General features: G+C 38.4%; 1 protein-coding gene across 4 annotated transcripts in view; it reads right to left on the minus strand.

Annotated features, from left to right (window-relative positions):
• The window catches only part of OSBPL3 (oxysterol binding protein like 3), a 95,213-nt gene that overhangs the window by 33,731 nt on the left and 48,178 nt on the right, over positions 1 to 13,304 (minus strand). For all 4 annotated transcript variants that reach the window (XM_027639330.1, XM_027639331.1, XM_027639332.1 and 1 more), the window contains exons 4-11: positions 8,992 to 9,108; positions 8,733 to 8,786; positions 6,725 to 6,838; positions 5,796 to 5,966; positions 2,296 to 2,422; positions 1,372 to 1,475; positions 1,131 to 1,223; positions 368 to 524 (exon numbers count right to left, since the gene is read on the minus strand). In XM_027639330.1, coding sequence (XP_027495131.1) covers positions 368 to 524; positions 1,131 to 1,223; positions 1,372 to 1,475; positions 2,296 to 2,422; positions 5,796 to 5,966; positions 6,725 to 6,838; positions 8,733 to 8,786; positions 8,992 to 9,108 — 937 coding nt within the window. The remainder of the gene's footprint in view (positions 1 to 367; positions 525 to 1,130; positions 1,224 to 1,371; positions 1,476 to 2,295; positions 2,423 to 5,795; positions 5,967 to 6,724; positions 6,839 to 8,732; positions 8,787 to 8,991; positions 9,109 to 13,304) is intronic.

Raw genomic sequence — 13,304 nt, forward strand, 5'->3', positions numbered from 1 at the left:
AAAAGAGTATAATCTTCTGTTGTGTTTCTAACACAAAAAGAGTATAATCTTCTGTTGTGTTTCTAGCAATTGATTTTAGGTATTTTACCTCTTGGCCAAAAAAAAACACAAACAAATGAACAAACAGCTAGGTTTTTAGCAGATAAAACAAAGGGCTGTCCTCTATTAATTAAAAAAAATAAATCAAAAATGATGATTAAGCCACCTTTTTTAAGTGACCCACAAGTTCAACATTTGCAATTCCTAAAGGAAATTAAAGGGTGTTTTCTGCATTTTCTAAACATTAAACAGGAAGCATTCTCAGAAGTCACACCGTTATTTAAATTGTGATGATATAAAACCATATATGGAAGACAATTTCATTTACCTTTATGTGCAACTTGAAATAAGTCCTCTTGCATTTTTGTAAATTCTGATGATGTTTCAGAGCCATCAGAGTAATTTTTCTCCTCTACAAAATCTATTGTAGATAAGTTTGGATTGGAAGCATGCAGCCTCATAGGGGCAGAAAATACTGAAGGCACCTGTAAGGAGGATGGAAATTTGTGATATTTTTATAAACTGTAAAGAAAATTTTGTTTTATTGTACCCACCTGGGTTACATGTTGGAGACAAAAAAATGAAATAATTACTGTCAATTACCAGTAAGCTTGGAATGGATGACACCTGGCAAATGAAACCTGAGCTACAGCTTTGCCCAATATACTATAATGGGATAACTGGCAAAACTCAAAAAACCAAGTCCACTGAGAGCTGTAACATATGCTATATTATTCCCCCCACCTGTAAGTATCTAATCACATGGCCTCTGGATGCAAATGTGCACAAAACTATCTAGAGAATTTTAAAAATCTGTACTGATTAAAAAAACCCACCAGCACAGCCCCCGTATTGGAGACAGACTGAAAACATGGGTAAAAAAAACATGGCCAGTCTCCTGAAGGTAACGGGACAGATCCTACTGCAGATATCAAGGACAACATATTTGTGTTTTGTCAGGTATATTACCACTTAAAATGAGCTGGCACAGGACACTACTTGGAAAGGATTCGTATTTCCTAAACAGGTCATGCCAAGAAGTGATCAATAAGGTTTGGAGGAAGATGAGCCCCTGGAAGGACTGAAGTTACCTGTAACGTTCCTTTAGCTTCTTTCCCAACAATTCTGGATCGCCACCTCCTGTGTGTTCTCTTTTCCTTCTTTGGGCTTTCAAAAGGTCCAACCTTTTAGCAACACACAGGACAAAAAACAATACAGATTGCCATATATCTAAGAGAGCTAAGGAAGAAATAACTTGATTCTTTAGGATTAGGGTTGGTTTTTTGACTTATAAGGGAATATGCTTTTTGCTTTTGTTTCTAAACAACAAACCTGCATAGCATTTATAGCAGGCGCTGAATATGTCCTGTGAAGAACATCCATGCTCTGTAACAGCTGGTTCATTTCCAGTAAATACGTGTGACAGTTGGAGAGGTCTGTTTAGAACAAAAGAATATTTTCAGTTGCCCTAAAGTAACAGACACACTGATAAATTTTTTTTCTTTGTAGGTTAGTCCTATTTTGATTGTAGCTAGCCTAAGTTATTCACTGAGTAAAAGCACAGTATTAGACTTCTGGATAAAAAGATTGTGTACTATCTTCAGGTTTAAATTCAAAACACTTAAATGCATCTATGATGCATTAATGATCATGATATTTTTTTCCCAGTTGGTTGCAGAAAAATGAGAATAATGTGATAATTACTGCAATTTTGGACTTGTCAAAGCTCCTCACGGTGAGGGTAACAATGACACAGTCTTCAAGTACATTCAGAGCTAGAGGTGAGGCTCTCCTATACTTCAGATGAAGTTCAGTGTAGGCAGAAATATAACAAATAAATATCACACAGACACTAACAGCATGAGAAGGATCTTCTTGCTCTTAGGAAAGAATGAAAGCAGAAGGTGACTTTGAAGTACAAAGAATTAATGCTTTTTAAATTATTAGATTTTGATGCTTCCCTTTTTTGAATACCCAGCCTAAGGAAGTTCAAATCTTGCAACTGAATGTGATTCTCCTGTATAAAAGAAAATGTATTGAAATATATAGGTTTCTTGAAGAGGTGTCCACAACTGATACATCCACATCCAAAATTACTAGTCCTTTTGCAAACAACTGAGTAGCCACTAATCAACAACCTCCCTCCAGTCTGAGAAAACTCAAACAGTAATGATGACTTAGGGTATAATAATTTTGTTGTTAAGAAAAACTAGGGGAAATATTAGGCTACTTTCACTTTCCTTCAAATATCATTACCTCTTGAGCATTTTTCCATGTCTTCAGAAGACTGTAGCCAAGAGGAAATCCTAGACTCATTACTTGAAAAGGAAAATGACAAGTTACCTCCAGCTGACATTGAATTCTGTTTGGTCAAGCTGCCTGTCTGTTCAAAAAAAAAACCAAGCAAATTATTAACAAACATTAAAATAATGTTGCATACACAAATTTTGACAATCAACAGTCGAGTTCCATGATCACAGCCAAAGACATCAATTACATGAAGGGAAAAAAGTGTATGATCTAGACTAGGTATACAGTCATTGAGCATAATGGTAGGTTATCTAACATAATTGCTGCCTACAAGCAGTAGAAATACTGAAGGAACCATAAAATTTGCTGAAAACTAAATTTTGAGGAAGGGCAAAGTTCTGCATAAATTAGGTCAACTTAATACAATTAAAGTACCATATCTGAGCAGGATCAAATTTGGACATTCTGTTCCTCCTACATGGTCCCCAAAGAAGCTCCAGAAGTAACTTAAATGTACCATGCACGTGTTTGTCAAAGCTATTTTTCAGGGTAAAAGCAAGATGCACTTCATATTATTTCAAAATTTTACTCAAAGTTGTATGATTTCAGCACACACTTGGCTCAACAGGCCTTAATACAGGTATGATCACACACCTCATCTGGGTAAATACTACCCTTTTACAACATCTCTGTACACATCTTCAAACTTAGCTCAATTTCAGCAGTGTCCACTATCAGGTGTGTCAGATGATGCTGGAAATTCTGTGTAAGAGGTAACTGAGCAGTATAATTAAATAGTTTCCAATGTGAAGAAATTTCTCCCCAGTACTACTACCGTTGATTGTGGTCTCCAATGCTGTTTTCTTCTGTAATGTAACTACAAATAATAGCCATTCAAATGCTTAATTATTTGTACACCCTACTAAACCTTTCATTTTCAATAATACCTACATCAGGAAGTGGCACAAATTACATGCTTTGTCAGCATCTTGTTTAAAGTCAGTTTTAAAATGTTTCACCTTAAGTGCCATTACATAGCCCGTTTACTGGTTATAAGAAAAGATGACTAAATTGTTTGGCTCTTCTCTGAAGCATACTATTTACAAACTTTGTTACCTCCTGCTCATCTTATATCAAAGCTCTGGTAGTACTAGTTTTTAAATCTATTTCTAAGAAAGATCATCTACATCTCAGTCTGTTGCAGTCTTCTTAGATGGTCTTTTTAAATTTACAGTATAACCTCCAACATGAGTTGCAGAATAAAATAAAATGCACTATCCATGTGACATCATTCAGTACTGTGTCAGTATGCAATAGCAGTAAGCACCAATAAGCACACTTATTTTAAAATTAATCTATGCAGTTTGACTGTTTTATTCCTACATAAAGCTGTATGAGCTTTAGTCATATATATGTATATCCAAATAATAATCTCAGCACCTTTAAAAGCACAAGTAAACTGAATTTAAAGATGAGGAATTGTGTTGGCATTTTGTGAACAAATTCCATATTTATCTTTTCAGAAATCTCTCTCACATAACCAACTTCTCCAGAATTCATAAACATAAGGGACATGAGCAGGAGGAAAGAAGGAAATAGGCATTGCCAAACATCAATACACAAACAGGCAAGAGTTTGTGTAGCTCCAGTTCACATAGTTTTGCTTTGGATCAGCATGGCTAAGCTCTAAAATACAAGCATTCCACATAAACATATGTAGATATAAACAAAAAAAAAAAAAGTGAAAACCGATCAGGTGTTCCTAAAAGCAAATAAAATACAACTCAAAGTTCACACGTTATTTTTCTCAAAATAATCTTACTGCTGGATTGATAGCAACTAACATCCAGCTAGGGTTGGTGTAAATTGGCAGAGTTCCATTTAGCTTCAGCAGAGCTAAGGTGATTAACTGCAGCTTAAGAACTATCCCCTTCTATTTTTCACATGAAAATAAGTAGGGCTTCTTTGCAGTGAAAATCTGGATTAATAGTCTGAATTAAGTCTTTCATGCCAAAGAAGAAATGGTTAGTTTCCATGCAGTAAGCATAGATTTTAGATATGCTGGTCACATGGATTCTGGGTTTTTTTCCTTTTTTTTTCTTCTTTGAGAGCACCAGCATAAATATATCACGGACTTTGCAAATGTTCCACTTCTGCCCTTGATATTCTTCCCCACTTCTATCCTGCTGTCTTTTGGGAGAAAATAACTAAATGGACACAGGAGATTTGCCATTTCCCTGCAGACACAGCCTCAGAAGAGCAGGCTGTCAGAGCCACAGAGCTGCTGGCACCACAAAAGACGTGCAAACAACTCTTTGCAGAATGGCCTTGTTACTGCAGGGTGAGTTATTGTTCTTTCAGCTGCCTGCTCACACACATCCCCTCCCTCTCAACCCTGAGCAAAAAGCTGTTCAGGCACATGTTCGTGTTTGCTAAAACTCATACTCAGTTACAGGATAAAGTGATGAACTACAGGTGCTGAGGAACAAGCCCATTCAGATCATACAGCAATTATCCCAGGGAAAAGAAAACCTTAGACAGCAGGATAACAAGGAGTTGGTTGGTACTTAGGAGACACTCTGGAGCTGACAGAAACAGAGTGCCATTTCAGTTGTAGTAAGTAAAAAAACAGTATAGTTGTGAGTCACAAAAGACACCAGTGGTTCTACATTGGAGCAGAAGAGCTTCTTTGGGTGAAAGTCAGCCAGTTAATGTACAGACAGCTGAAGGCACACAGGCTGTGTCCAGACACAGAACACACGCACTCTTCCATGAAGCTGCATCAAAAATGTCATTTATGGTGTTGGACTAAACATTTGTCGAGTCATTTGTGAAACTATCAGTCACAGACTCTACCAAAAGATAAGTACACTGTCAGCTGGACCCATTCGCATCCCATGCCCACCCACAGCGTGGTGGGTGGGTATTTAAATATAAATTTAAATATATTAAATATATAAAATATAAATTCAAATATAAGTAGTGGCCCCAGGTGATGGATTCTTGTATAATTCCCATATGGTCCTCAGCTAAGTAGCCAGCTTTATTAATGTAAAAGGGGAGAGGGTTTATTAGCTAAAGGATATATGGCAAAATGCTAAAGGGAAAAAAATACCTAGCTGAGTGCTCTTCTGTGACCTAGACTAATATTCACAGCACATATCATACAAATACTGACATATGTCTCAAAAATTATGAGGATTCTAACTCAATATACAGTCTTGAAAGTCAATAATAAATACATTTGTCCGTAATATATATAAGAATATAAAATGAAAATATAATTTATTGGATTAAAACAATGAAATATTATTATAAAATTTAACAGCATCATAAAGAAAACTGTTTAAGAGTAAATCAATAAATAATTTAATTTTTCTCTTGACATTTTAGAACATAACTTAAATGCCACCACAAACTTCCATTATGCTCTTTATTTAATAAACACAAATCAGACTAATTTAATTCACCATGAAAGCTCATTATTTATAAATAATAACTATTACCTTTCTACCTGAAGCAGAATCACAGAAACCAGGGACAGAATCCGTAGTAGTAGACACAGGGAAGAAAATATTATTGGTGTCATGAGGAAACATGGAGATTTCATTCTGACGGTACATTCTATGATGACGGAGTTTTGCTACCCATTCATCAAACAGCTCCTGAGATTTCACCTACACAAAATTTCAGGTTTTATAACGTTCACATTCAAAAATCACTTACAGAGATACTAAGGTATTTTGTGTTCCTTGGACAAGTAGCCTGGTTGGCCTTTATTAGCAAACTATCAGAAGAGTTTTTCTAAGGATGCTCCTATTAAAAATGCATACTGTATGAGCTTAAGAATGACAGAAAATCACAGGATAAAGTCAGGAAAAAGAGAAGCTACAGTTAGTAGTTATGAGTTCCAATGCAGAACACAATAATTAGCAACTTATACACAAAAACCCCTACAATGTAAATAAAACCCCACACATTAAATTTGTCATTTTTAAATTGCCATTGTTAAAGTTAGGTCAAAGAAAACAGAAACTTGATTTTGGTGATGTATTTTAAAACTATTTATTCCACAAGGATAGACAAATCCCCATACTTGACCACGGAAAATACTTCCTATAGATAAGACAAAGATATAACTAATGAAAATAAAAGCACTTGTGCAACAAGTGAAAAAAGTGCTAGGTGAAAAGAGTGCTGCTAAACATGAAGCATCTTCAAGGTTTCTGTTCAGAACAGTGTTACTGATTCTGGACTCCAAAACAGAATAATAATGCCTCTCAAGTTACAAGTGTAAACTAATCTGCTGAGACTACCAAGTTATTAGTGTAACTAACAGACCTCTTGCTATCAAAAAAAGCAACAAAAGGGCTTCATCATACACAGCTATTGTTATTAATTTGGGAACAAGGTTATAACAATCTTGAAGACCTACCTTCAGATGGTATATCTGCTCTTCTGTATCCAAATCTATACATTTTGTTGATTTCTTTACAGACATGACAGAAAGTCCAACATCAATACAGCCATGAAGTTTTCCTCTCTCTATCTGTAAAAAAGTAAAAATACAATCACTCCAGGATAAAGCAAAAGCATAACCTCCATTCTTTACTGGACATGGGCAGGAATATAATTATCAAAGATGACGAAAGGGCTGAGGTATTTAACACCTTCTTTACCTGAGTTTTCAACAGTAAGACAGGTTGTCCTGAGGACAGCTGGCTTCTGGAGCTTGTAGAAAGAGATAAGAATCTGAATAGCCCCCTGTAATCCAGGAGGAAACAGTTAGCGACTTGCTGAGCCACTTGGATCCTCAAAGTCTATGGGATCAGATGGGATCCACCCATGGGTGATGAGGGAGATGGCAGAAGAGCTCACCAAGCCACTGTCCATCACCTACCCAGATGACTGGAAGTTGGCAAATGTCACTCCCATCCACAAAAAGGGCCGGAAGGAGGACCGGGGAAACTACAGGCCCGTCAGCCTGACCTCAGTGCCTGGCAAGGTTATGGAGCAGATCATCCTAAGTGCAATCACACAGCACCTACAGGATGGACAAGGGATCAGACCCAGCCAGAATGGGTTTAGGAAGGGTAGGTCCTGTCTGACCAACCTGATCTCCTTTTATGATCAGGTGACTCGCCTGATGGATGAGGGGAAGGCTGTGGATGTGTCTACCTGGACTTCAGCAAAGCCTTTGACACCATCTCCCATAACATTCTCCTGAAAAAGTTGGCAGCCCATGGCTTGGACAGGGGCACTCTGAGCTGGGTTAGGAACTGGTTGGAGGGCCGGGCCCAGAGAGTGCTGGTGAATGGTGCTGCATCCAGTTGGCGGCCGGTCACCAGTGGTGTTCCCCAGGGGTCAGTGCTGGGCCCAGTTCTGTTTAATATCTTTATCGATTATTTAGATGAGGGGATTGAGTTCACCATCAGCAAATTTGCAGATGATGCCAAGGTCAGGGGGAGTGTCAATCAGCTGGAAAGCAGGAGGGCTCTGCAGAGGGACCTGGACAGGTTGGAGAGCTGGGCTGATTCCAGTGGGATGAGGTTCAACAAGGCCAAGTGCTGGGTCCTCCACTTTGGCCACAACAACCCCATGCAGCACTACAGGCTTGGGCACAGAGTGGCAGCCAGGTAGAAAAGGACCTGGGAGTTTGGATTGACAGGAAGCTGAACATGAGCCAGCAGTGTGCCCAGATGGCCAAGAAGGCCAATGACATCCTGGCCTGGATCAGGAACAGTGTGGCCAGCAGGACCAGGGAAGTGATTCTTCCCCTGTACTCAGTGCTGGTGAGGCCACACCTGTGTCCAGTTCTGGGCCCCTCAGTTCAGGAAGGACATTGAGGTGCTGGAGCAGGTCCAGAGAAGAGCGATGAGGCTGGTGAAGGGACTCAAGCACAAGTCCTATGAGGAGAGCCTGAGAGAGCTGGGGTTGTTTAGCCTGGAGAAGAGGAGGTTCAAGGGAGACCTCATCACTCTCTACAACTAACTGAAAGGAGGTTGTGGCCAGGTGGAGATTGGTCTCTTCTCCCAGGCAGCTATCAGCAAGACAAGAGAGCATGGTCTTAAGCTGTGCCAGGGGAGGTTTAGGTTTGATATTAGGAAGAAATTCTTTACAGAAAGGCTAATCAGGAATGGGCTGCCCAGGGAAGTGGTGGATTCTCCATCCCTGGAGGTTTTTAAGGTGAGACTGGATGTGGCACTTAGTGCCATGGTCTAGTAACCACGGTGGCAGTGGATTAAGGATTGGACTTGATATCGGAGGTCCCTTCCAACCCAGCTGATTCTATGATAAATACTACCTGCTGAAACCATAATTTTCTCCCCTCTCAACTTACTGTTTAGAATGCCTGAAACTCTATTTCTCAGTAGCAACTGCTACTTCCAATAAAATATTGTTGTATACTTTATAAAGGCCTTAAGGGGTTTCAGATCACTTACATCAGCTTGGCATTTAGAATACTTCAAAATCCCTCTGTCCAAAAAGAAGTATCTCTGTAACCAGAAATGTAGAAAATTAAAAACAAACAAAACACACACAAAAAAACTAAACAGAAAAACACCACAAACACACCCTCCTCCCTTCCCTTTCTTCGGAGAACACTTTCTCTGCTTTTAAGTAACCTTTTTTCCACAAAACCACACCAAGTAAGTCCCACTCAGGTGGCATCAAGCTTTCAGATACACATTTCTTTCCTACCTTGTGCCAGCCTTTCAAAGGCCATTTCCTCTTTTTCAGCAAGCAGCCCTCCTGCTTCTGCGGCTCCTGGGTACAATTCATTGCTCCCCGGAGTCCTTCTACAATTTCCCAGCTGTCCTGCTTAAACAGAAAATCCAAATGTAGATCTTATTTCTTCCAAAGAACTCAATTGTTAAGAGAGATTCAAGAAGAAGAAGGCTATAAGAAAAAAAAACAAAACCCAATTGTTGTTGAAATCTAACCAAAGATCCATCTTTGCACTTTTAAATATCTTCCAGGAGATAAGATTACTTTTTATCTTCATAGAAACAATACCAACTCAACAAAACATAATTTTTATGACAACATCCTTCATTGCATCTATGTGCTTATCAGAATGTTATATGTATATTTTTGTGTACATACATACATGCAGTACATAATCACAGCATAATCACAAATTAGCATAAAAAATTTTCCGCTATCACAGGCAGAAACAGTCTTATGTTAAAATGATATGTTTTTATAAGTTATGAAGCTAAAAAGAAAAGACACTGAAAATGAAGAACTTTTCTATAAAACTCTTTTGCCCATATTCAGTAAGTCAAAGTTTTTTGCCTGGTATAAATTGCAGTTTCCCTAAAGTAATAATAATAAAATAAAATATAAATTAAAAAGCCAAGGAAGTAACTTGAGTACTACAAGGAACATGACATAAAGGGAACATGCAAGAAAAATAAAAATGACCTTTCGTCAGATGCAACTGTATTTAAAAGAGAATCTTTTTTGTCATCAGGAACTCTTAAATGAAAGACCCTGCAGCAATATAACAGAGAAGAGACTAAATGTCATAATATTTTTACAGTCTTTATTTATGGAACAACTGCAAATGACAACGTAACATGAGTTTCAATGTTTCTGATCAGAGATCTCATTAATTAACTATTGCCAGCTACCACAGGGTTTGGCAGATGTAGAATGATAACAACTGACAGGAAATGGTATGTGCTAGTACCATCCCCGTATATTTGAAAAAGACAAACGATACTTTAACACAGATTGTAATGACAAAAAAAGGACTAGTATGAAATACTTTCAGGAAAACAGAACTATAGCAGGTAGGTAAGTACTCATAGTCCTCCCTGTAAGATACATAGGCAAGTATTCCCAAAAAGAACTTGACTGGCTAAAAAAAAATCTTAAACTAAAAATGAAACAAAATGAAACAAAAATCAGCAAGAGTGCTAATTTTCCTTATTTATCTATCTCCAGAATCCTTAACATTCACTTCTTTAAACTCAGAGAAAAAATTACATCAGGTATGATACTCATTGCTTGTGAAACACAGCATTAAAAGAAACCATCTTCAAAAAGACATTCTTTAATTTCATCATGTTACTGTTGGCACTCCATTACTTCTTTATTATTTTCCTTGTGCTGCACTTAATGGAACAAACTGGAAAGCTGCTCTGCTTTCCTGTTTTGAGTTCAGTCTTTCAACATTCACTACACAACAAGCCGCAAGCTGTAGAAATGTGGGGCTGAGCAGCTCCTGTCATTCAACATCTCACAGATCACTCAATGATGTCATGCTACCTGAACGCAAGTCGAGAGTGCAGTTTTCTAACCAAAATTCTTATCAGGGCACACATTTTTTGTCCCTGCAGATCAGTAGGGATTTGTCAGTTTATCCCTGTCACTTTTGTAACAAATAACTTCTTTACTCCCTCCACCAGTTTAAGAGACGTTTTGACAGCTCCTTAGATACCATTATTTCTAACCAATGATCATAAAAACATTTTTTTCTATTGAAAACCAGAAGTTACACTCCATTTTTTTTTTTTTTTTTTTTTTTTTATTTGTACTACTTTGGGACTCAGAATTCTCAATAATCATGAACCCTTTCCTACTCTGGGGTAAATTACTATGGATCAGATCAGGGGGCAGAAAAGTTACCCATGGATATCGTGAGTCAGAGGGCTGCAGGGAGACAGGAGGCCTCCTGGGCTGTCTCCAGCACATCAGTCCAACACCAGCAGCAAAATCTACTGGTCGAGCCCATCAGCACTGGTCTTTCACAGGGTGATGAAGCAGAGATCAAGTCCATGCCCATGCAAGGACAGATAGTTAGAGCTTGCTAGCTGCTGTTTGACAGTTCCTCAAGCGCAAGACAGCTCTAAGCCTCCACAATTAAGGACCTTTCCACCACCACAACCTTTTTTTTTTTTTTTTTGACAGAACATTCCCATCTACAATTTTGAAAACCAAAGAGAAATTATGTTCCACCACCTCTTTTGCCTTAAATTTAAATATAGGCAATTAAATTTTTTCTGAATGGTCTTGGATTTTTCTTTCCTGTAAAGATTACCTATTAACACTTATATCATCACAAGGACTGGAACTGTTATGATGATAGAGAGCAGATTCTTTATATATCAATAAATATAATGTAATGCTACAATTTACACTAAGTAACACCTGAAATGGCTGCTGCTTAAATGCCCACATGTAGATAAAATCTCATGTCCTCAGAAAATATGATCTACTAAATAAGTCGATATAAAAAATAATCTTGACGTTAGCTGATTTCAAATTGGGGACTTGAATAAAGACAAACATTTTAAAACATAAGAAACCTGATGGAACTAATAGGATAATTCTAACTAAGAACTAACAGGAGCACCTGGGAGATTAAGAAAAATGTTGTGTTAATGGTTTTGTTTCTTTCTTCTCCGAAGAGCTTAAAAGCTGTTTTGCCCAATTACCAAGCAAGCTATTTCCTTTCTCTTGCCAAAATGTATTAAACTGCAGTACCCAAACACCTAAATTTTCCACAGAGAATTAATCTGGTAGTAGTTAAGACTAGCAAACAGTAGATCCTTTTCAACATTCTAGTGTTGTAGCTAACGAAACAACTTCTCCAACTTTGGGATCAAGTTCCCACAGACTTCGGTTAAGCATAATAATAGTATATCATTGACAGATCGGTCTGCTTGCAGGAGGCAAGTAGAAATTTGAGCACAGTCAAAGAAAACATAGTAATCCAGATTCACAGAATCATCAAATATGATTCTGCCAGTTCTGCTAGTTCCAGCCCCTCTGCCATGAGCAGGGACACCTTTCACTAGACCAGGTTGCTCATAGCCCCATGCAGCCCGGCTCTGAACACTTCCAGGGAGGGAGGCATCCACGACTTCTCTGGGTAACCTGTTCCAGTTCCTCACAACCTTCACCGTAAAGAATGTCCTCCTAACATCTAATCTAAATCTCCACTCTTTTAGTTTAAAACCATTCCCCCTTGTCTTATCAGTATGTGCCCGTGTAAAAATTTGTTCTCCATCTTTTTGGTAAGCTTCAAGTACTCAAAAAGGCTGCAATGGGATCTTTGTGGAGCCTCATCTTTCTATAAAGATAAGTTTAGAAAGGACTCCTGAAGTTAGACAGACCCACGCTATATTTGAGCGTATGAGGTGGAAAAGGAAGCAGCTGAGAAACAGCTCAGCCAATTACACCCACCTGGAATATACACGGTGCTAACAGTTTTGATCAAACTTTAAAATACAGAGCACATTATGGCCTGCACTACAACACCAATTTTGTCTGGATCTCTCCTGCAGTTCAGACACAAGCTGTCTCGCATTCCTGCAGGAAAGCCACACTTATCAGTGCTCTTCAGGTCAGTGAGGTGGCCTAGAATGTGCCTTCACAATTAAAAAATGTGAAAATGTGAAGAAAAACAAAAGTGGGAACACTGATTCCCATCAAGCAGGCTCAATGATCTGCCAAATCTCAGGTGGTGAAGGCAAGCTTCCAGCTCACCTTTCTGCCCTGGGAACCCCACACATCAAAGGTAGCTTAGTTGCATTAGAAATTGATCCTCTTAAAAGCTTACAGAATTAACAGTTTGGGGACCTGCTGGATACATGCAAGGTGTAATGATGCATTATCAGCATCTGGTCCTCTTCCATATATATCCTTCCAGAAGAATAAAACCTATCCCACTTGAACAGCCGAACTCTCATATTTTCCAAAACACTTCCGCTGTGACTGGTTTTGGATCCATTTGCTCTTGACCCAGACCCTATACATCTTGATTGGGACTTTGATTTGCAAGAGATCTAACACCTTACTGAATGAGGAAAGAGTGTCAGCTGGCTATTGCTGGGAGCAGCTGCAGAAGTAAAAGAAAAATGCTTACTCTCTAAAATGAAGGCAAATGAATCAAGCTGGTTGATTATCATCTGTACTCATCCTTCTGAAATAGCAAGAGCAAACTGGAGATACAGGATTTCCTGAAAGAATTCAGGTTATGCTGCCTTTTGCTGATTCTTACC

The sequence above is a fragment of the Corapipo altera genome, unplaced genomic scaffold, assembly GCF_003945725.1.
Source record: "Corapipo altera isolate COAL_440 unplaced genomic scaffold, ASM394572v1 44, whole genome shotgun sequence".
NCBI lineage: Eukaryota > Metazoa > Chordata > Aves > Passeriformes > Pipridae > Corapipo > Corapipo altera.